Genomic DNA, 23,299 nt, shown 5'->3' on the forward strand with positions numbered 1-23,299 from the left:
GCGCCTGTAGTCCCAGCTACTCAGAAGTCAAGAGAATCGCCTAAGCTCAGGAGTTAGAGGTTGCTGTGAGCAGTGTGACACCACGGCACTCTACCGAGGGCAATAAAGTAAGACTCTGTCTCTACAAAAACAAACAACAACAACAACAACAAAAACCAACATAATTTTGTGTATATTTAAAATTAAAATAGGAGGGCGGTGCCTGTGGCTCAAGGAGTAGGGCGCCAGCCCCATATGCCGGAGGTGGCAGGTTCTAAAACTGGCCTGGCCAAACACTGCAACAACAACAAAACTAAATAAAATTAAATAAAATTAAAATAGGATATCATCAGCAAAAAACACCAGAGAGATTCCTTGCCTTGTGCTTAGGTAACCAAGAAAATTTAAAGTCTATTTTATATCTCCGAAATAAAAGAGACTTAATGAAAAAAAAATAACAGTGCTCAGTGCTTCCAACCTAGGTCAATTCATATTCTCGTTACATAAGTCCAAATTCTAAGGCTACAAAAATTCCTTTGTTAGAGCAAGAAAAAAAAATTCACTTCAGGACAAAGCTATTCAAGATGAAAGGAAGTTGTGTCTTCAGTGTGAGAACTGCCTGCTGTCAGATAATTTCTTGCTAATATATTTAAAGAGTTTTGACTTCTCAACCTTTTTGGTCTTCTGGTAGCCAAAACCAATGCCTCCTCTCTTTTTATGCTTGCTTTCATTGCTGTTCACGTTCAGATCAACAAAAGGAGGTACCTTGAAACCAAAGATCAAAGCAACTAGAGGCAAATTTAAGTTATGGACATTAACGATCTGTTTTGGAGATTGGGAGTCATAGGCTCGAATCTATGACTTATATGCTTCCTGGGCTTACTTATGAAGAAAGTAGTTCTTTTCAGTCAATTGTTCACGCTGAGACCAGGAAAAGTCAAATTCACTTAATGGAACCTTGGATCGTTTCAAGTAATGAAGGAAACCCAATTCTTCTGGGTACAAAATGAGTAAAGCAGGCCCTCTTCCATTCAGACCTCTGGCTGTTCTACCCACGAGATGAATATATTCCTTAGGCAGGTCATCTGGAGGGTCATACTGAACAATCCAGTCGACTTCAGGAATATCCAGCCCTCTTGCTACCACATCTGTACATAACAAAATCCCTGAATCTGCATTGCAGAATTTGAAGAATGTGATAGTATGCTTATTTTGCTTCTGCTTTCCATGAATGGCCAAGGGAGGCAAATCAATGTAGTTCAGCAACTTGTAGTGGTATTTCACGGACTTACAAGATGAAAAGAAGACCATCAGTTTCTTCTTCCAGTTCTTAAGGAATGTAAAGAGTAGTAGGAATCTCTTTTCAGAGGGACAAACAACATATCCCTGCTCAAGACTATCCACTGTTGCATTAGTTTTATCATCATCAACATCAACATACACATACTGGCTCCTTTTTGAGAGAAATCCTTGCTAGATCTTCAACTTTTTGAGTTTGTGTGCCAGAAAAGAGCATAGTCTGTCTGCGTGTTGGCAGAAGTTTAATAATATGCTTTAATTCTTCTTCAAACCCAACATCCAAGATACAATCAGCCTTATCAATAACCAGACACTGTAGGATCTGCACCCGTAGCACAGTGGTTACGTGCGGGCCACATGCATCGAGGCTGGCAGGTTCAAACCCAGCCGGGGGGCCTGCTAAACAACAATGCAACTGCAACAAAAAATAGCCAGGCGTCCTGGCGGGCACCTGTAGTCCCAGCTACTTGGGAGGCTGAGGCAAGAGAATCGCTTAAGCCCAAGAGTTTGAGGTTTCTGTAAGCTGAGACACCACGGCACTCTACGGAGGGCAACATAGTGAGATGTCTCAAGAAAAAAAAAATAATAATCAGACACTGTAGATTTGTATACATAAACTCAGGGGTATTCTGCAGGTGGTCCAGGAGAAGATCTGGTGTGGCCACAATGATGTTGATCCCGTTAGCGAGTTTCTGTGCTTCAGCAGATATGTTACTGCCACCCATTACCAATCCATTTGTATGCACATGGTGAGTCATCAGCTCCTTAAGAACACCAAAAATCTGCATGGCCAGGTCTCTAGTTGGTGAGAGAATAAGGACTCCTGTTCCATTCTTGGGCATGAACTTTAACTTCACAACGAGTTCCACTGCAGGGATGAGAAAAGCCAGAGTTTTGTTATTGACTGTTTTTGCAGCTGCTAGAAGATCCCTGCCTTCCAGAAGTGGTTTGATACTTTCTTTTTTTTTTTTTTTTTTGAGACAGAGTCTCACTATGTCACCCTCGGTAAAGTGCTAAGGTGTCACGGCTCACAGCAACCTCAAACACCTGGGCTTACGTGATTCTCTTGCCTCAGCCTACCAAGTATTTGGGACTACAGGCACCCACCACAAGGCCTGGCTAATTTTTTTTTTGTTTGTTTTGAGACACAGCCTTGAGCTGTCGCCCTGGGTAGAGTGCTATGGCATCACAGCTCACAGCAACCTCCAACTCTTGGGCTTAAGCAATTCTCTTGCCTCAGCCTCCCAAGTAGCTGGGACTACAGGTGCCTGCCACAATGCCCGGCTATTTTTTGGTTGTAGTTGTCATTGTTGTTTGGCAGACCCGGGCTAGTTACGAACCTGCCAACTCTGGTGAATGTGGCTGGCACCTTAGCGGCTTGAGCTACAGGCGCCTAGCCTATGCCCGGCTATTACTGTAGTTGTCATTTTTGTTTAGCAGGCCCAGGCCAGGTTTGAACCCTCCAGCCCAGGTGTATGTGGCCAGCGCCCTAACCACTGTGCTTCGGGCACCGAGCCTTGGTTTGATACTTTTATGTTGAATTTTAGTCATGTTGGGGGCAGTGCCTGTGGCTTAAGGAGTAGGGCGCCAGCCCCGTATACCAGAGGTGGTGGGTTCAAACCCGGCCCCGACCAAAATAAAAAACTGAAAAAAAAAGAATTTTTGTCATGTTTGTAAAGCCCATTTCTTTCATTGTCTTCAGAGTGTTTTCACTGCAAGATCAGTTAGAGAAGCAAATGAAGTGTCCTCAAAAACTCCTGATGACCAATATCACTAATGAATATAGATGCTAAAACACTCAAAAGATCCTAACAAACAGAATCCAACAACACATCAAAAAAATTATACACCATGACCAAGTCGGATTTATCCCAGGGTCTCAAGGCTGGTTCAATATACGTAAATCTATAAATGTAATTCAACACATAAACAAACTTAAAAATAAAGACCATATGATTCTTTCAATTGATGCAGAAAAAGCTTTTGATAATATCCAGCATCCCTTCCTGATCAGAGCACTTAAGAAAATTGGTATAGAAGGGACATTTCTTTTATTTATTTATTTATTTATTTTTTGTAGAGACAGAGTCTCACTGTACCGCCCTCGGGTAGAGTGCCGTGGCGTCACACTGCTCACAGCAACCTCTAACTCTTGGGCTTACGCAATTCTCTTGCCTCAGCCTCCCGAGCAGCTGGGACTACAGGCACCCGCCACAACGCCCGGCTATTAGAAGGGACATTTCTTAAACTAATAGAGGCCATCTACAGCAAACCCACAGCCAATATTGTATTGAATGGAGTTAAATTGAAATCATTTCCACTTAGATCAGGAACCAGGCAAGGTTGCCCATTGTCTCCATTGCTCTTTAACATTGTAATGGAAGTTTTAGCCATTGCAATTAGGGAAGAAAAGGCGATCAAGGGTATCCACATAGAGTCAGAAGAGATCAAACTTTCACTCTTCGCAGATGATATGATCATATATCTGGAAAAGACTAGGGATTCTACTACAAAACTTTTAGAAGTGATCAAGGAATATAGCAATGTCTCAGGCTACAAAATCAACACCCATAAATCTGTAGCCTTTATATATACCAACAATAACCAAGCTGAACAAACAGTCAAGGACTCTATTCCTTTCACAGTAGTGCCAAAGAAGATGAAATATTTGGGAGTATACCTAACAAAGGACGTGAAAGATCTCTACAAAGAGAACTATGAAACTCTAAGAAAAGAAATAGCCGAAGATGTTAACAGATGGAAAAACATACCATGCTCATGGCTGGGAAGAATCAACATTGTTAAAATGTCCATACTGCCCAAAGCAATATATAACTTTAATGCAATTCCTATTAAAGCTCCATTGTCATATTTTAAAGATCTGGAAAAAATAATACTTCGTTTTATATGGAATCAGAAAAAACTTCGAATAGCCAAAACATTACTGAGCAATAAAAACAAAGCAGGAGGAATCATGCTACCAGACCTGAGACTGTACTATAAATCCATAGTGATCAAAACAGCATGGTACTGGCACAAAAGCAGAGAAGTAGATGTCTGGAACAGAATAGAGAACCAAGAGATGGATCCAGCTACTTACCGTTATTTGATCTTTGACAAGCCAATTAAAAACATTCAGTGGGGAAAAGATTCCCTATTTAACAAATGGTTCTGGGTAAACTGGCTGGCAACCTGTAGAAGACTGAAACTGGACCCACACCTTTCACCATTAACTAAGATAGACTCTCACTGGATAAAAGATTTAAACTTAAGACATGAAACTATAAGAATACTTGAAGAAAGTGCAGGGAAAACTCTTGAAGGAATCAGCCTGGGTGAATATTTTATGAGGAGGACTCCCCAGGCAATTGAAGCAGTATCAAAAATACACTACTGGGACCTGATCAAACTAAAAAGCTTCTGCACAGCTATGAAGCTTTACTCTTCTGCATAGTGAGTAAAGCAAGCAGACAGCCCTCAGAATGGGAGAAAATATTTGCAGGTTATACCTCCGATAAAGATCTAATAACCAGAATCCACAGAGAACTCAAACGTATTAACAAGAAAAGAACACGTGACCCCATCTCAGGGTGGGCAAGGGACTTGAAGAGAAACTTCTCTTAAGAAGACTGATGCAAGATCTACAAACACATGAAGAAAAGCTCATTACCCTTAATCATCAGAGAAATGCAAATCAAAACTACTCTGAGATATCACCTAACCCCAGTAAGAGTAGCCCACATAACAAAATCCCCAAACCAGAAATGTTGGCGTGGATGTGGAGGAAAGGGCACACTTCTACACTGCTGGTGGGAATGCACACTAATACGTTCCTTCTGGAAGGATGTTTGGAGAATACTTAGATACCTAAAAATAGACCTGCCATTCAATCCTATAATTCCTTTACTAGGTTTATACCCAGAAGACCAAAATTCACAATATAACAAAGACATCTGTACCAGAATGTTTATTGCAGCCCAATTCATAATTGCTAAGTCATGGAAGAAGCCCAAGTGCCCATCGACCCACGAATGGACTAGCAAATTGTGGTACATGTATACCATGGAATACTATGCAGCCTTAAAGAAAGATGGAGACTTTACCTCTTTCATGTTTACATGGATGGAGCTGGAACATATTCTTCTTAGCAAAGTATCTCAGGAATGGAAGAAAAAGTATCCAATGTACTCAGCCCTACTATGAAGCTAAATTATAGCTTTCACATGAAGACTATAACCCAACTATAGCACAAGACTATGGGGAAAGGGCCAAGGAAGGGGAAGGGAGGGGGGAGGTTTTGGTGGAGGGAGGGGCCACATCTATGGTGCATCTTAGAATGGGTACAGGTGATTGCACTAATGTACACAGCTATGATTTAACAATAAAAAAAAAGTCCTGATGAGAAGCATCTTACAAGGGTATATGTGAAACTTAGTAAATGTGGAATGTAAATGTCTTAGCACAATAACTAAGAAAATGCCAGGAAGGCTATGTTAACCAGTGTGATGAAAATGTGTCAAATGGTCTATGAAACTAGTGTATGGTGCCCCATGATCACATTAATGTACACAGCTATGATTTAATAAAAAAAAAAAGGAAAAATAAAAAAGCTCCTGCCCACAGGCAGGCTGGGGACTTCACCATCGCCTTCCTCATTATCTGGCTTCTCCGAGTTGTTTTCTGTTTCTTTATGTGCCCTAGCACTTTCTTCTTCAGACTTCCTTTTGTTTTCAGTTTTTTGTTTGTTTATTTGTTTGTTTTTACATCAGGCCCAGCATCATTCACCATTTTTCTCTTCTTCTTCATTTTCTTTTTTGATTCTGAATTGGGAGACTGCATCATCACTGCTTGTCCATTGATTAATATGGTAGATATACTTTTCTAGGAGGATTTTTTTACTTTTACATTTTCCACTGTTTCTTCAGACGTGTCTCCATTTTGGGTTTCTGACAAACCCACTTTCATTATACTATTTTAAGGATTTCTAAAAACTTTTCTACTTCCTGCTGTTTCTCCAGGTACATCTCTGTTTTGAGTTTCTGACAGGTTCACATTTGAGATCCCCTACAGCTTTAGGTTTTGCTGCCGCAACTTGAGGTTCCACTTCTCGATCTTCTTGGGCAGGAGTTTCATGGGCAGGTGAGACTTGTTGTAGAAGGACCTGCACCTTGGCCCCACCCTGTAAGGCCTTCTGTGACTGGTACTCTTATTCATGCTGCTGTCAGCTCCTTTTTGTTTTTCGTTTTTTTTTGAGACAGAGTCTTACTATGTTGTCCTCAGCTGAGTGCTGTGACATCACGGCTCACAGCAACCTCAAACTCTTGGGCTTAAGCAATTCTCTTGCCTCAGCCTCCCAAGTAACTGGGACTACAGTCGCCTGCCACAAAGCCTGGTTATTTTTTTGTTGTAGTTGCCATTTTTTTCTTTTTCTTTTTTTTTTTTGTTGCCATTTTTTTTTTCGTTAGAGACAGAGTCTCACTTCATTGCCCTCAGTAGAGTGCCGTGGTGTCACAGCTCCCAGAAACCTCCAATTCCTTGGCTTAGGCAATTCTCTTGTCTCAACCTCCTGAGTAGCTGGGACTACAGGCGCCCGCCACATATTTTTTTTTTTTTTTTGTAGTTGCCATTGTTATTTGGCAGGCCCAGGCCGGATTGAACCTGCCAGCCCTGGTGAATGTGGCTGGTGCCCTAGCCGCTGAGCTACAGGCACTGAGCCTGCTGTACTTTTTCTTTCCCCCCCATGGTAGTAGCACCTTGTAATATCCTAGAATATCTACTTCTGTTTATTGTTTATTGCCTCTCAGCCCCACTGGAATGTTAGCTCCACAAGGGCAAGGATCTTTGTTTTGCTCAAGGCTATATTCCCAGCACCTAAAATCCTCCCTGGCATATAGTGGTGACTCAGTATATCTTGAATGAGTGACTTTCTCCCTATATTACTGTACCCACACACAGTAGGGGTTCCACAGATATGTGCTGAATGAATTGGGGCAAGAAGGTACTTGGTGATGACCCCCCCTCCTTTATATAGCTTTATAAGTGGTTGGATACTTGATCCCTCTGTGTGGTGTTATCACAGAGGTGAAGAGGCTCCATGTGGGGATGGAGGAGAGCATATCCCAGCTGAGGACTGGAATGTCGGAAGAGGGTCTACCTGTATATATGTGCCACCATGCTCAGCCCTAGCAGCAGCCCCATCAACCCAATATCTAACTTATATCTGAAAGGCAATGAAACTGCTTCTTATGTCTGCTGCCACAAATTCAAGGTTCAGTGTCTGCAGTTTTTGTTTTTGTTTTCTTTTGAGACAGAGTCTCAAGCTGTCACCCTGGGTAGACTGCCGTGGTGTCACAGCTCACATCAACCTCCAACTCTTGGGCTTATGTGATTCTCTTGTCTCATCCTCCCAAGTAGCTGGGATTGCAAGCATGCAAGCACCCACCACAACCCCTATTTTTTGGTTGTAGTTGTCATTGTTTTTTTTTTTTTGCAGTTTTTGGCCGGGGCCGAGTTTGAACCCACCACCTCTGGCATATGGAGCTGGTGCCCTAGTCCTTTGAGCCACAGGTGCCGCCCTGTAGTTGTCATTGTTGTTTGGTGGACCTGGGCTGGATTCGAACCCACTTGCTCCGATGTATGTGGCTGGCACCTTAGCCACTTAAGCTACAGGCACCAAGCCATGTCTGCAGTTTTTAACACAGGCAGCACCTTGTCAGGGGAACTTCTAGAAACATGGAAGAAAAGGCAGATGCTTTTTATCCACATGTTGCTCAATCCTTGTGATATGGAAAAGCTAGTCTGGACAAATCCTACAGGTCATATTCCTCAGCTTGTGAGCAGCCTGTGGAGAATTCCTGGACTCCCAGGAGCTGTTGCTGCAGTAACTTCTGCTGCAGGAGCAACACTGGCAGCAGGCAGATGTCAGGCAGTAAGCTGGGAGCAAACTGCAGTTTCTAAAGGTCTTTTATTTTTGCTTTTTTTTGTGAGACAGAGTCTCACTTTGTCACCCTCAGTAGAGTGCCATAGCATCATAGCTCACAGCAACCTCATACTCTTGGGCTCAAGCAATTCTTTTGCCTCAGCCTCCCTACTAGCTGGGACTACAGGTGCCCACCACAGTACCCAGCTATTTTTTGTTTTAGCAGGCTGGGGCTGGGTTTGAATCCACCAGACCTGGTGTGCGTGGCCGATGCCCTAACCACTGAACTAAAGGCACTCAACTTTTTTTTTGCAGTTTTTGGCCGGGGGCTGGGTTTGAACCTGCCACCTCTGGCATATGGGGCCGGCGCCCTACCCCTTTGAGCCACAGGCACTGCCCTCAACTTTTTTTTTCTTTTGAGATAGAGTGTTAATTTGTCACCCCTAGTAGAGTGCTATGGCATCACAGCTCACGGCAACCACAAACTCTTGGGCTCAAGTGATTCTCTTGCCTCAGCCTCCTAAGTAGCTGGGACTACAGGCGCCTGCTACAATGCCTGACTATTTTTAGAGATGGGGGGTCTCGCTCTGGCTCAGGCTGGTCACAAACCTCTGAGCTCAGGCAATCTACCCACTGTGGCCTCCCAGAGTGCTAGGATTACAGGCATGAGCCACCACCCCCAGCCTTCCAAAGGTCTTTAGAAACAAGTCCTTGTGTACTGTGAACAAGGGGCATATTGGGAAAGTCTCCTTATATTGTCCACCCTTCTTCTCAGGAGGAAGCACAAAAAGTCTCAATGGTCAGTCACGGGAGACCAGGTAGGTACTCTGCCTGGGCTAGGTATTCTAGACAGATGGCCATATTCAAGAACTTCAGGCCCCATTTACAAATGCATGCTAAGTAGAAAGATTAATTCCAGGAAATCTGAAACTGATAAAAAAAAAACTGTATTGTGGCGCGGCACCTGTGGCTCAAAGGAGTAGGGCACCGGCCCCATATGCCAGAGGTGGCGGGCTCAAACCCAGCCCTGGCCAAGAACTGCAAAAAAGAAATGACGAGGGTATGCCATGTTAGAAGGCAGACATAAAAAGAGCAGCACCATTTCCTGAGGAGGTTTTAGACCTTCTCAAGGGTACTACCAATACTGGTTTATTATGATTTAATAAAGAAGGAGGCCTTTTTTTTTTTTTTATAGAGACAGAATCTCACTTTATCACCCTCGGTAGAGTACCATGGCATCACAGCTCACGGCAACATCCAACTCCTGGGCTTAGGCGATTCTCTTGCCTCAGTCTCCCGAGTAACTGGGACCAGAGGCGCCCACCACAACGCACGGCTATTTTTTTGTTGCAGTTTGGCCAGGGCCAGGTTCGAACCTGCCACCCTTGGTCTATGGGGCCAGCACCCTACCCACTGAGCCACAGGCACTGCCCACCAGGAGGAGGCCTTCTTGACTGAGTGAAGCATATACAGCATAAGAAACTGCTTACCAGATGTCACAAGTTAGGAAACTCCCTCCCCTGCCCTCAACATTAGAAATACAAGAAGCCAGGCTGGAATTCCAAGAGCAGCGAGTGCAATCTCATGTCACCCTGGGTAGAGTATTGTGGTGTCATAGCTCACAGCAACCTCAAACTATTGGACTCAAGCGATTCTCTTACCTCAGCCTCCCAAGTAGCTGGGACTATAGGTGCCCGCCATAACACTCAGCTATTTTTTGGTTGTAGTAGTCGTTTGGCAGGCCCGGGCTGGATTTGAACCTGCCAGCTCCGGTGTATGTGGCTGGTGCCTTTGATTCTGAGCTACAGGCACTGAGCCTGTAATCCCAGTTATGACTTGAAAACTGGAGGACTGTGGGTGGGGATTTGTACCCCTCTATCTGCTATGATGGCCGTATTTGACCAATCTTGAAAACAGATGAATTCTGGAATTAATCATGAGATAAATTAAATTGGCCTGTGGAAACTGTATTTTATCTCATGGTTACTATATTGGAAGGTTTTTCTTTTTGCAGTTTTTTTTTTTTTTTTTGCCGGGGCTGGGTTTGAACCTGCCACCTCCGGTACATGGGGCTGGCGCCCTATTCCTTTGAGCCACAGGCACCACCCTGGTTTTTCTTTTTCTTTTTTTAAATTTTTTGTGGAGACAGAGTCTCACTTTATTGCCCTTGGTAGAGTGTTGTGGCGTCATACAGCTCACAGCAACCTCCAACTCCCGGGCTTATGCAATTCTCCTGCCTCAACCTCTAGAGCAGTCAGGACTACATGTGCCTTCCACAACACCCGGCCATTTTTTTGTTGCAGTTTGGCCAGAGGCCAGGTTCGAATCTGCCACCCTCAGTATATGGGGCCAGCGCCCTACCCACTGAGCCACAGGCACCGCCCTCTTTTTTTTTTTTTTTTTTTTGAGAGAGAGCCTCAAGCTGTCGCCCTGGGTAGAGTGCTGTGGCATCACAGCTCACAGCAACCTCCAACTCCTAGGCTCAAGCGATTCTCCTGCCTCTGCCTCCCAAGTAGCTAGGACTACAGGCACCTGCCACAATGCCCCGCTATTTTTTGGTTGCAGCTGTCATTGTTGTTTGGCGGGCCTAGGCTGGATTCGAACCCACCAGCTCAGGTGTATGTGGCTGGCGCCTTAGCCACTTGAGCCACAGGTGCTAAGCCTGGAAGGTTTTTCTAAATCATCCCTTAATGGTCACACGGCTGCCGATCTTGCCAACTCCTTATTCATCTATATAAATAGCAGTTTCTCTCTGCTCAGCAGGGACAGCAATTTACCTTTCTTCTCCTAGTCTAGAGGTGTTTCAACTCTCTAGCACTGTCATGTTTTTACCCGTCAGGAGTTTGTACCCATGGCCTTTTTCTTTTTTTTGTAGCGACAAGTCTCAGTTTATGGCCCTCGGTAGAGTGCCATGGCGTCACACAGCTCACAGCAACCTCCAACTCCTGGGCTTAAGCGATTCTCTTGCCTCAGCCTCCCGAGTAGCTGGGACTACAGGCACCCGCCACAACGCCCGGCTATTTTTTGGTTGCAATTCAGCTGGGGCCGGTTTGAACCCGCCACCCTCGGTATATGGGGCCGGTGCCTCACCGACTGAGCCACAGGCGCCGCCAGATGGCCTTTTTCTAACTCAGATATCAGCTATTCCATCAGTGACTTAGCGACTAGGGGTGATTTAGAAACACTTGTGTCTAAAGCTCTGAACTCCCTCATTGATTTTTACATCTGAGGCCACTACACAGGAAAAAAGTTAAAGAATTTTCTCACGGTAATCTTTTGGAGAACATAGTTAGCTGGAGAAACAAGAGAAATTCTGAGACATTTTTACCTGGCTCGGCGCCTGTGGCTCAAGTGGCTAAGGCACCAGCCACATACACCTGAGCTGGCGGATTTGAATCTAGCCCAGGCCTACCAAACAATGATGGCTGCAACCAAAAAATAGCCAGGTGTTGTGGTGGGCACCTGTAGTCCCAGCTACTTGGGAGGTGGAGGCAGGAGACTCGCTTGAGCCCAGGAGTTGGAGGTTGCTGTAAGCTGTGATGCCAGAGCACTCTACCCAGGGAGACAGCTTGAGGCTGTCTGAAAACAAAATTTTTTTTTTTTTTTACCTGCATGCCAGAGTTTCAGTATGAAATGAGGGCCCAGAAATGACTTGGTTTCTTTGGAAATTAAACCTGACATATCCCACTTGGGCCAGGTGCAGCAGCTCATGCCTGTAATCCTAGCACTTTGGGAGGCCAAGGTGGGAGGACTACTTGAGCCCAGGAGTTCGAGACCAGCCCAGGCAACATAGCCCCCATCTCTACAAAAAAAAAAAAATTAGCTAGGCATGGTGACATGGACCTATAGACCCAGCTACTAGGGAGGCAGAAGCAGAAGGATCACCTGAGCCCAGAAGTTTGAGGTTACAGTGAGCTATGATGCCATGACACTCTAGTCTGGGAGACAGAGCAAGGCCCTGTCTCTAAACAAGTAAACAAACAAAAGAACCCATATCCCATTTGTGAGTATAAGCCTCCCTTCCTCTAGACCCCCAATACCAGCTTAGGATATTTGCTGGGGGCCTGCTCTAAGCCAAGAATGGATGCCACAGTCCTCTAGCCTAGGCAACACAGTGAGACTGTTTCGAAAAGAAAAAAAAAATGGCAGTGCCTGGACCTCAGTGGGTAAGGCACCGGCCACATGCACCGAGGCTGGCAGGTTCAAACCCAGCCTGGGCCAGTTAAAACGACAACTGCAACAACAACAAAATACCCAGGCATTGTGCTGGGTGCCTGTAGTCCCAGATACTTGGGAGGATGAGGCAAAAGAATGGCTTAAGCCCAAGAGTTTGAGGTTGCTGTGAGCTGTGACACCATGGCACTCTACCCAGGGTGACAGCTTGAGACTCTGTCTCAAAAAAAAAAAAGCAGCAGCAGACTCCATTGCTCAGGAAGTTGTTCAGAGATGTAGCATTCCAGACTCCATAGCATCTGCTTAGGGGTCACATTTCATAGTTTCTATATTCCAAGAGTGAGCTCATGATCGAATGAGTCCTTTAACTTGTCTTACATCCCAGCACAAAGGTGAGAGGCTGACAAATGAAATGGTTTCCACCTTACCTCCCAGCTCAGCACACCACTTATGATTTCATCTTTCTACTAAGTATCTGAAATGGTTTTTATTATACATTAAATACTGGTAAATGTTGGGTTTCCTTTTAGGTTCCTTTCTGGTCAATCTATTGCCTTTGCCTCTGTCCCAGGACGCTAGTGCAAGCAGAGGATGAAACAATTATCTTCCCACCATCTCTAAGGCAACTTTCTCATATTGTAAAGAATGGTAACAGCCTGGAGGATGGGGGTGGTCCTGTGGGTCAGTCTTCATCTGCATCACTAGGGCCCACGTACTGGCAGACATCATCGTAGTGAAGCTCCACCACCTGATTCTCTCTCTGTAGCTGCACCAAAGCCCGGCTCCGTGCTCTGTCCCGGCCCAGTAGATGTCCCACCTGGAGTAGGAGTAGGGCAGAGTCAGCAAGCAGAAAAGACAGCCCAGACTCTGGGACAGCCCCTGAAAGGCCTCCAAACCTCAACTTCCAGGTCTGCAACTTACCCTCCCAGCATGTGAGCCAAGTACCACCATTACACGGTCGCCCTCTGCCTTAGGAACCAGGGTTTCCAGCATGTCTTCCCTCAGGCCTGCAGATGAGGGAGAAGAAAATAAGGCCTGCATGGAGGGCCAGCCCAGCCAGTGTCCTGTCAGAAGGGCCTTTCCTATCTCCTTGGAGCTACTCTACACCCTGTTGATAGAGTCCCAGCATGTCCATTTCATAGATAAAGACACCTAAGAAGTTTACAGAAATGACTGTTATAAAGGCAACATTTACATATAGGGGTGCTGGTGCTAACAGGCACCATTTGTTGTGGGCATGTTGCAGATTCTCCTCTGCACTGGGAGCTCAATATGCACCCCACCACAAGGCACCAGTCATAAGAGGGAGAAATAGTAACTCTATGCTAATTTGACAGATGGAGATAGTGGGGCTCAGATAATCACCATCATGGAAATGTCTGATGTTCTGTAAGAGGATACTGGGCCTTGTAAAGAACCTAAACTCTGGCCAACCTCCCAGCCTGGCCTGGGTTAAGCTCTTAACCTAAAACACCTCTCTCAAACACCCTCCAGTATGGTAATGCTCCAGCTGCTATTGTTTATACTCACCTTCCAGGACCTGGCCTTCATCTGTCCGACATACACAGGTATCTGGACTCAGAACATCTTCAATTGTCATCTGGGGAGACATGTCGAGGGATGGGTGATGTGAGATGTTAAGAGAGTTAAGGGGGCCCAGTCCTAAGGGAAGAAGGGGGCCCAGGCTACCAGATTCCCACCTTGGTGTTGTAATACTGGCCACCTTTGTATAGCTTGTCCACAAACCGCACATGCAGGTCTCTGTGCAACCAGTGCTGTCTCCTGGGGGCTGCTTTCTCACTCTTGGTTGCAGGCCCATCGTATCTGTCGAGAGGAGCCAGCAGCAAACTTAGCTCTTCCTCATATGTACTTTCCAGTTGCCCTACCTTTGCTTACACCATGAAACCCACCCATAAGGCCATTCCTAGGTCCATCTGCACACCTGCCTTGCTCTGGAAGTGTTCCCTGGTTGCTTAAGCCTACCCACACTCCTGCCTACTTTCCATCCCACATGTCCAGGGTCTCACTGGTCTGGAAAGTGTTTCCGCTTCCTCTCATAGTTCTCTTGCTGGACATGGAGGTCCTGATTCTGGAGAGCCTTCCGTGATGAGGTTGTCCCATTCTCTTGCCCTGGGGCTGTCCAAGGGAGTATGGGGGAGAATCAAAAAAGAGCCTCAGTGTCTTACTGCCCTTTCCTTCCAAGCCCATCCATTACCAAGCAAAGTGCTCCTTCTCACTATCACACCTTTACCTGGGCTAGTAGAATGCCTCTCTTCCACCTCTCAATCATACGGCTTCCTTTACACAGCCTCCCTCAGCTGCTCAAGTCCACACCAATAGTGCTCACCTAGTGTGGGCTAGCAAGTCCTAGAGAGCTCTGTCTGTACTTATTTGCCAAACTGCTCCATCCTACCAACACACCTTCACTGGGGCTATTCTGGCTCTCTAGAATTCCTTTCTCCTTGGTCACATCCTAATCCTTGCAGTTCTCACTCTTTCACCTCATACAGTTTCATCCCATATAAACAGACTTCCAGAGGGCAGGAACTAGTTTCTGTACCTGTTTCTTTCCCCTCAGAGACAGGCTATGGTCTGAGGAGCATTACATCAACCTTTCTTCAGTCAAACAGAATAAGCCACGCACATGCACTCTCACTGCCTTACCTCTGACTGGAAGGCACACCTACCAGGCAGACTACTGCCCTTCCCTCTGCAGATCTTAAACCTACCCCACATGCCAGGCTCTGCCACCCACAGGAATGCTTCTCCAACTCCCCCAGCTATGCAAGAGGCTCACTCACTGAGATCCAAGGAGTTCCTGTCAAACTCCTGTTGGGACACAGCCCGCAGGCAGTACTCACTAACAGTCACCATACGGTTCCCAACAGCCAGACGCACCATGGCCCGGACATTGTCAGGATCAAGGCCTTCTACCTACAATGTTGAGGAGAGAAGTGAGGCAAGGGTCGTGGACTCCACCAGCACTCCCAAGACCAAGCTGTTCACCCCTTACCTACAATAGACCCGAGCCCTGTGTCTCCCTAACCAGACTGTGACTCGTGAGGGCTGAGACCACACCTGGTTCTATGCTTCCTTCAGCAGATTAGGGGGCTTGTATGGATATCCTTCAAACATTTAATCCTCAGGCACATGTGGCATATGACACTCTTTCCCTTTTAGCTGGAAACTGAGGCCCAAAAAGACCCAACATGTGGTTGTGGTTACCTAGGGAGGCAGCGGACCAGGCAGGGCTAAAAGACTAGGACTCCTAGCCTTTCTACCCTAAACCCAATTCTTTTTCCCTCTCACCCTCAAACCAACCTTCCCTGTCCCTGCTGCCTGTCTTCCCGGCTCCTGAGATATCTTGCTTCCTTACCTTCCCATAGAGGCCTCGGTGAGGGCCAGAAAGGACCACCACAGCTCCTCCAGGCACTAGCACTTGAGGTTTGTCCTCCTTATCCTTCTCTTGCTCCTCATTTGGCCTTGGCACATGGGAGGGGCCAGTGGGGGCCAAGGCCTGGGCCTCAGTCAGGTTGGCACCCAGACCTAGCCCCTTGGGCCTCAGTGAGTTGACACGGGGCTTCACTACTCTGCAGGGAGGAATACGGACTTGCTGTAGCATAGGAGGGGTGCAACAGTCTCCAATACCTCATTCCTGCCCACATCCTACTCCATCAATATTTTCAAAAATGCCCTTTACAATCTGATGTTAGGACTATTTTGACCTATAGAAATGGCAATTTCATTTGGATCAACCTAATAACCTGCTACATATACCATCTATTACATAATATCACAGTGGGGGCTAGAGGTAGATCATTGTAAACACGCTGATATTTCTACAGGTGCAATCATATGAATATTTACACCAAGTAGGAGAAACAGATTATAAATGTCCAATGGCAATTCAGTTCATGTTTGGCTATCAAGTGGTTTATGAAAAAAAATGTTTGTTTTTCAGAATTCTTTGTAGTTTGCAATTGTGAAGACAGGGGTTCTAAGTCCACATCATAACAGCAAATGTTTAGTCTATGCTTTCTTGGGGCCTCTACTATACTTTATGTGTATGATCTCATTAATTCTCATAACAGACCTGTGAAATCAATACTACTAGCCCCATTTTCCAGATGAGAAAACTGATGTCCAGAGAGGCAAACTTTACATAAATGGGAACCTATTATAGAGGGTTTATTATTTTTTTTATTAAGTCATGATATAGAGTTTGTTTGTTTTAGAGATATGATCTGGCTCTGTCACCCAGGATGGAGCACAGTGGTGTGATCATAGCTCCCTGTAGCCTTGACCTGGGCTCAAGCAACCCTCCTGCCTTAGCTTCCTGAGTAGCTAACTACCACTGCCCTGCCTTTTTTTTGAGACAGAGTCTCATTCTGTTACCCTGGATAGAGTGATGTGGCATCACAGCTCACAGCAATCTCAAACTCTTGGGCTCAAGAGATCCTCTTGCCTCAGATTTTCTATTCTTAGTAGAGACATAGTTTCACTGTTGCTTAGGCTGGTCTCAAACTCCTGATCTCAAGCAATCCATCTGCTTCGGCCTCCCAGAGTGCTGGGATTACAGGTGTTAGCCACCGCATCTGGCCTGAATTTTTTTTTTTTTTTTTTAGAGATAGAGTATTGCTATGTTGCCTGGGCTGATCTCAAACTCCTGTCCTCAAGTGATCATCCTGCTTCAACCTCCCAAAGTGGTGGGATTATAGGTGTCAGCCACCTTACCCTACCATGAGAAGGAATTTGAAACAATAGTGGAAGGGGCTACTAGATTCATTAGGGTGATAAAGTATCTTCCCTCCCTCCCTGGATGGTTCTGGTTTGGCAGTTAGCATGGGGATCTTGATTACAGCTCAATCTGTCTATACCCTCAGTCCTATCCCAGAACTCACTGATTGAAGGTGCGGCCAATGCCCTCGCCAGGTTTCCAACCCATACCCCGCAGCATGGCCATTCCATAGGCCTCCACAGGCATTGCCTCATAATTAGCCTCCTCAGGCACCTGCAGGCTCAAGCAGAGGAAGGAGGGTCAGGCTTTGAGGACACTTGGCCCTCTGTTGAAAGTGCACTTGCAGCTCGGTGCCTTGGCTCAAGCGGCTAAGGCGCCAGCCACATACACTTGAGCTGGCGGGTTCGAATCCAGCCTGCGCCCGCCAAACGACAGCTGCAACCTAAAAATAGCCAGCGTTGTGGCAGGCACCTGTAGTCTCAGCTACTTGGGAGGCTGAGGCAAGAGAATCGCTTGAGCCCAGGAGTTGGAGGTTGCTGTGAGCTGTAATGCCACTGCACTCTACCCAGGGCAACAGCTTAGGCTCTGTCTCAAAAAAAAAAAATTAATTAAAAATAATTAATTAAAAAAAAAGAATGTGCACTTGCTATCTTGTTATAAACCCTCTAGTTTTTTTTTTAGAGACGGAGTCTTACTTTGTCACCATCAGTGGAGTACGGTGCTGTCGCAGCTCACAGCAACCTCCAACTCCTGGGCTCAAGCGATTCTCCTGCCTTCGCCTCCCAAGTAGCTGGGACTACAGGTGCCCACCACAACACCGGGCTATTTTTGGTTGCAGCTGTCATTGTTGTTTTTGGCGGGCTTGGGCTGGAACCCTCTATGTTTTTGTTTCAGCCAGGTCAATGGAGAGTTGATTTCTTCTCACCCATCATCCCTCACTTTACTCCAATCTTTCAACAAATATTTATAAAGCACCCAATCTATGGCAAGTACTGTTCTAGTTGCTGAGGATAAAGCAGTGAACAAAACAACAAAACCCCGTCCTTGTGGGGCTTTCATTCCAGTTACTTTCTAGTTGTGGAGACACACAATAAATAAAATACAGAAAAAAAATATCAGGGACTAGTGATACATCATAGAAAGAAAAACAAAGCAGGTTAAGGGGATGCAGGGGGATGGAGAGGGAGTGCCACTGACTTGGCATTTAAGGAGTAACCAAGAGACGACAGAGAGAGCCATGAGGACATGTGAGGCAAAAGCATTCCAAGCAGAGAACAGTAGAAGAAAAGGTTCTGAGGCAGGACGGACTTGATGTGTTTGAAAAGTATCATGAGGCTCGGCACCCGTAGCTCAGTGGTTAGGGTGCCAGCCACATACACCAAGGTTGGCGGGTTTAAACTGGACCGGGGCCTGCTAAGCAACAATGACTGCAACAACGGGCGGCGCCTGTGGCTCAAGGAGTAGGGCACCGGTCACATATGCCGGAGGTGGCAGGTTCAAACCTAGCCCCGGCCAAAAAACAAACAAACAAACAAACAAAAATGACTGCAACAACAACAAAAAATAGCCAAGCGTTGTGGCAGGCGCCTGTAGTCCCAGCTACTTGAGAAGCTGAGGCAAATGAATCGCTTAAGCCCAAGAGTTTGAGGTTGCTATGCCACGAGGGTGACACAGTGAAACTCTAACTCAAAAAAAGAAAAGAAAAAAGAAAAGTATCATGAAAGTCAACACGACTAAAACTGAGCTGTAGAGGCACAGAAGGGTGGGTAAGAGACTATCAAGAGAGCTGGGTAGGAGCTAGAAGACCCTGAGGCAGGAAGGACCCATGAGAAGGACTAGTGAATTAGTTACTACAGTGGTCCAAATGAGATACTGGCAGCTCAGGCCCAGTGTGGTGGTAGTGGTAATGGTGAGAAGTAGTCATATTCTGAGTGTTATTTTGAAAAGAGATATTAAGATTGCACTGACAGACTGTATACAGGATATGAAATAGAGTGGGGAGTCAAGGATGACACCAAGGTTTATAAGGAGTGAGAGGAAAGACAGAATTATGGTCAATTGAAATGTGAAAAGCTGCAGAATGTTTGTAGGGGGGGAAATGAAAGAAAGAAATGATGCCAAAGCTAGAACAGAGTGAAGAATGAAGTGAAGATTTCTTTTTTGTTGTTAAAAATGAAGGGAAGTGGCTGGGCGTAGTGACTCACACTGCACTCTGGGAGGCCGAGGCGGGTGGATTGCCTGAGTTCACGAGTTCGAGACTAGCCTAAGCAAAGCAAGACCCTGTCTCTACTAAAAAATAGAAAAACTGAGGCAAGATCACTTGAGCCTGAGTTGGAGGTTGCCGTGAGCTATGATGCCACGGCACTCTACCCAGGATGACAGCTTGAGACTCTGCCTCAAAAAAAAAAAAAAAAAAAAGAAAAAAAAATGAAGGGAACAAGAACACACTGAAGACTAAAGAGAATAGTTTGGTAAAAAGAGAGGGTGCTCTGCGGTTACACGAGAACTAGGCCCCAAAGAAGCACCATAAATAACTTATGAATGAAGAGGTGAAGAGTCAGGTCTATGGGTATGAAAGAGAATTGATTACTTTTTTTTTTCTGAGACAGAATCTCGCTGTCACCAGGGTTAGAGTGCTGTAGCTTCATCCTAGCTCACAGCAACCTCACACTCCTGGACTCAAGTGATCCTCCTGTCTCAGCCTCCTAAATAGGTGGGACCATGCTATTTTTTAGGAGAGACAGGGGTCTCGCTTTGCTCAGGCTGGTCTCGAACTACTGTCCTCAAGCAATCCTTCCACCTTGGCCTCCCAGAGTGCTAGGATTACAGGTGTGAGCTACTGTGCCTGGCCCAGACTTAGTTACTACTGTGGACACATCTCCTACCTTCCTGTTACTACCCTCCATCTCCACTCCTTCAATCCTTCACATTCACTCCAGGCATAGCCTAAGTTGCCTCACTGGTAGATAAACAGTACTATGACTTCCTGCCTCTGTGCCATTGCTTGGGTTGCTGCTGCCATTAGAGTACTCACTGTGTTCTTCTCTCTCCCACTAAATTATGCCTCACTTCTGCCACTTTTGGTCTGAGTCTGTATCATCTCTAGTTTGGACTACTAGTTCCTTTGCTTCTGCCTTCCTGTATTAGTCTGTTCTGTTCACAGCAGCTAGAGTGGTCCTATCAGGTGGCGCCTGTGGCTCAAGGAGTAGGGCGCCAGTCCCATATGCCAGAGGTGGTGGGTTCAAACGCAGCCCCGGCCAAAACACACACACACACACAAAAAAAATAGAGTGGTCCTATCAAATCAGAAGTCATGTGCCTTCTCTGTTCAGGCGTTGCCCAGGGCTCTCATCTCACTCAGAGTAAAATCTAAAGTCCTAAAAAAAAAAAAAAAAATCTAAAGTCCTCACCAGGGCCCATAAGGCCCTAACTGGTCTAGCTTTCTCCATCTCCTTTCTGACGTCATCTACTAACCCTCTCCCTCATTCATTCTGCGCTAGCCACATTGGTCTCCTTGGTGTTCTTCGAACATTGTTGGCAGTGTCCACCTTCAGAGCCTTTATATTTTCTGTTCCCTTTGCTCCCCATCATATTCAGATAATCCCAGGATTCAAGTATTTTTTCACATCCCAATATCCAGATATATTTGATAATGTTTCCAAATAGGATGGCAGAAAGGATAGGCAGTAGGCCTCTAGTACACACACAGATGTTCCCTGCCATGTGCAGGGAGAAAATCTTGGCAGACAGGGCAAGAAAGGCTGGGCAGAGAGGGATGAGGAGCCAGCTCACTGTCTCAGCCCAGGGTTCGCTGTCTGCCCCTTCCCTGTTGGGGATGCATCCTTTCTGGATCATAGGGATAGCGAGCGTGGGGTCGATACCCGCATTCTCTCTCTCCTCCAGAGACTTCTTGGATTCTAAGGGAAGAATGGGAGGAGCAATGAGGTCCCACCCTATCTTTCCACCTTCTTCCTTCACTGGGGCAAGGTGAAGGGGGATCACTCACCCTCAATGAGCTCCTTCATGGCTTGAGACAGCATCCCATCCACCAAGTCCCCAGTACCCCTGGATGGCCCAGGGGGCTGTGCCAGTTGCTGCCTGCGATGGCCATTCTGAATCAAAGGGATGATGAGTTCCTTGGGGGCTTCTGAGGGCTTCAAACTGATGTGGACACAGAAGAGTAAGTTTAGGAGAGTGATAAGGTCAATGGGTTCTGAACCACACTTCTTTGTTCATAGAAAACAGCTCGGGCAGCGCTTTGTGGCTCAGTGGGTAGGGCGTTGGCCCCATATACCAAGGGTGGCGGGTTCAAACCCAGCCCCAGCCAAACTGCAACAAAAAAATAGCTGGGCATTGTGGCGGGTGCCTGTAGTCCCAGCTACTCGGGAGGCTGAGGGAAGAGAATTGCTTAAGCCCAGGAGTTGGAGGTTGCTGTGAGCTGTGACGCCATGGCACTCTACCAAGGGCGATAAAGTGAGACTGTCTCTACAAAAAAATAAAAATAAAAATAAATAAATAAAAAGAAAACACAAGAGTCAAAGTCACTTCCAGACCCATGGACCATCCTCCTGTATGCTCCTTGTTATGTCTCTGAGAGTCTATGTCCTGGATTCTCTCCCCCAGTACCCCTGAACTCATAAACGTGTCTTTGAGAACTCATTCGTAGACCCTCTGTTCATCCCAAGACTGGCTTCCACAATGACTCACAAATCACCATCTTCTGCTCAGACTCTCCCAGCTCCAGGCTCCAGAACAGCCTACTAGACTATTGATTCTGTTCCAGAAGTCCTTCCTCATACTGTCCTCTCCTAATTAACCTGGATCTCACGGCTCTATCCCATATCAGAGAAGCCCTATCACTTCAGCTGACACATTAGAGGTCCTGTCACTCTCCCCTCCTTTCCCTTTCTCAGAACGCACACACCTCAGTGCTCCCATTTCCTCTCAGGAATATGTATTTTTTTCTTTTTTTTTTATAGAGACAGAGTCTCACTTTATCGCCCTCGGTAGAGTGCTGTAACGTCACAGCTCACAGCAACCTCCAAATCCTGGGCTTAGGCGATTCTCTTGCCTCAGCCTCCCGAGCAGCTGGGACTACAGGCGCCCGCCACAACGCCCGGCTATTTTTTGTTGCAGTTTGGCCAGGGCCGGGTCGAACCCACTACCCTCTGTATATGGGGCCGGCGCCTTACCCACTGAACCACGGGCGCCGCCCACGTATTTTTTTCTCAATCCCCACGGCCATCAAGCCCAATTTCCCCATCTCCTACAAATTTTCGCCTTCTTGCCTCCACGAATTTCCTCAGGCGGTGTTTCAGGCTTTCCAGGCCACTGTCACCAAGATAAACAACTCAGATTGTTCCCTCCTACTTGCGCCCACCACACCGATATCCACGGAATGAAAAACTCGGCGCTTCACCTCTGCAGCTCTCTTCCTTCCACGGTCTTCAAGAAATCTTTTTCCTCCGGGGCTGGCTCTGCACTATCTCCCGCGTCCGCCAGCCGCCGCCGGGCGGACGTGCGAGTGAAGCCAAATGAAATTGGGGCAGTGGCAGTTGCCCCTACCTGCAAAACACGGTCTTCGGCATCCGCCATCTTGCCCCTCTTCCCAGGCGCGTGCGCCGCTTGCTGGGAAGTTTAGTTTTGGTTCCTTTTGCCGAGGGCGGACGCCGCACGCAGGAACCACACTTCCCACAAAGCACTGCGGCACCCAAGACCAGGGCCGACAAGGGACTATAGGAAGTAGTTGTCATTCTTTTAAATCTCCTGGAACTGGGTCCTTTCTCCTGTGGCCCTGATGGGGATGGTGCGCTTTGCACAGCTCCGAACACGTGCGGGATAACTCGAAAGTAAGAAAATAGTGGCAGGCACATAGTCTGCAATATTCAGATGACTTCACCTGAAAAACCTGTCTCCATCAGGACCTCAGATGTCTGTTAGCACTGTGTGACACCAGAGAGAATCTCACTCTGTCACCCTGGATAGAGTGCCCCGGCATCATCATAGCTCACAGCAACCCCAAACTCTTGGACTCAAGTGATCCTCGTGCCTCAGCTTCCCAAGTAGCTGGGGCTACGGGCGCCCATCACAATGCCCAGCTATTTTTTTCTACTTTTAGTAGAGCTGGGGTCTCACTTGCTCAGGCTGGTCTCGAGCTCCCGAGCTCAAGTGATTCACCAGTCTCAGCCTCC

General features: G+C 46.5%; 1 protein-coding gene and 1 pseudogene across 3 annotated transcripts; both read right to left on the bottom strand.

Moving 5' to 3' along the window:
* Positions 1-582: 582 nt before the first annotated feature.
* On the bottom strand, positions 583-6,522 carry LOC128578244 (ATP-dependent RNA helicase DDX18-like; annotated as a pseudogene).
* A 6,316-nt stretch (positions 6,523-12,838) lies between these two features.
* GPKOW (G-patch domain and KOW motifs) lies at positions 12,839-22,769 on the bottom strand. Of its 3 annotated transcripts, none has more exons than XM_053580821.1 (11): positions 22,528-22,769; positions 21,115-21,269; positions 20,901-21,025; positions 17,272-17,381; positions 15,747-15,960; positions 15,172-15,304; positions 14,398-14,506; positions 14,071-14,194; positions 13,901-13,970; positions 13,292-13,377; positions 12,839-13,187 (listed from the first exon to the last, which is right to left on the bottom strand). In XM_053580821.1, the coding sequence occupies exons 1-11, from the start codon at positions 22,701-22,703 to the stop codon at positions 13,053-13,055; spliced, it is 1,437 nt and encodes a 478-aa protein (XP_053436796.1). In that variant the 5' UTR covers positions 22,704-22,769; the 3' UTR covers positions 12,839-13,052. The 3 variants fall into 3 exon arrangements, with proteins under 3 accessions (XP_053436796.1, XP_053436794.1, XP_053436793.1); XM_053580819.1 differs by having other exon boundaries at positions 15,232-15,304; positions 22,674-22,744; XM_053580818.1 differs by having other exon boundaries at positions 22,674-22,743.
* Between the last annotated feature and the right edge of the window lie 530 nt (positions 22,770-23,299).

The sequence above is a fragment of the Nycticebus coucang genome, chromosome X (assembly GCF_027406575.1).
Source record: "Nycticebus coucang isolate mNycCou1 chromosome X, mNycCou1.pri, whole genome shotgun sequence".
Classification (NCBI taxonomy): Eukaryota; Metazoa; Chordata; class Mammalia; order Primates; family Lorisidae; genus Nycticebus; species Nycticebus coucang.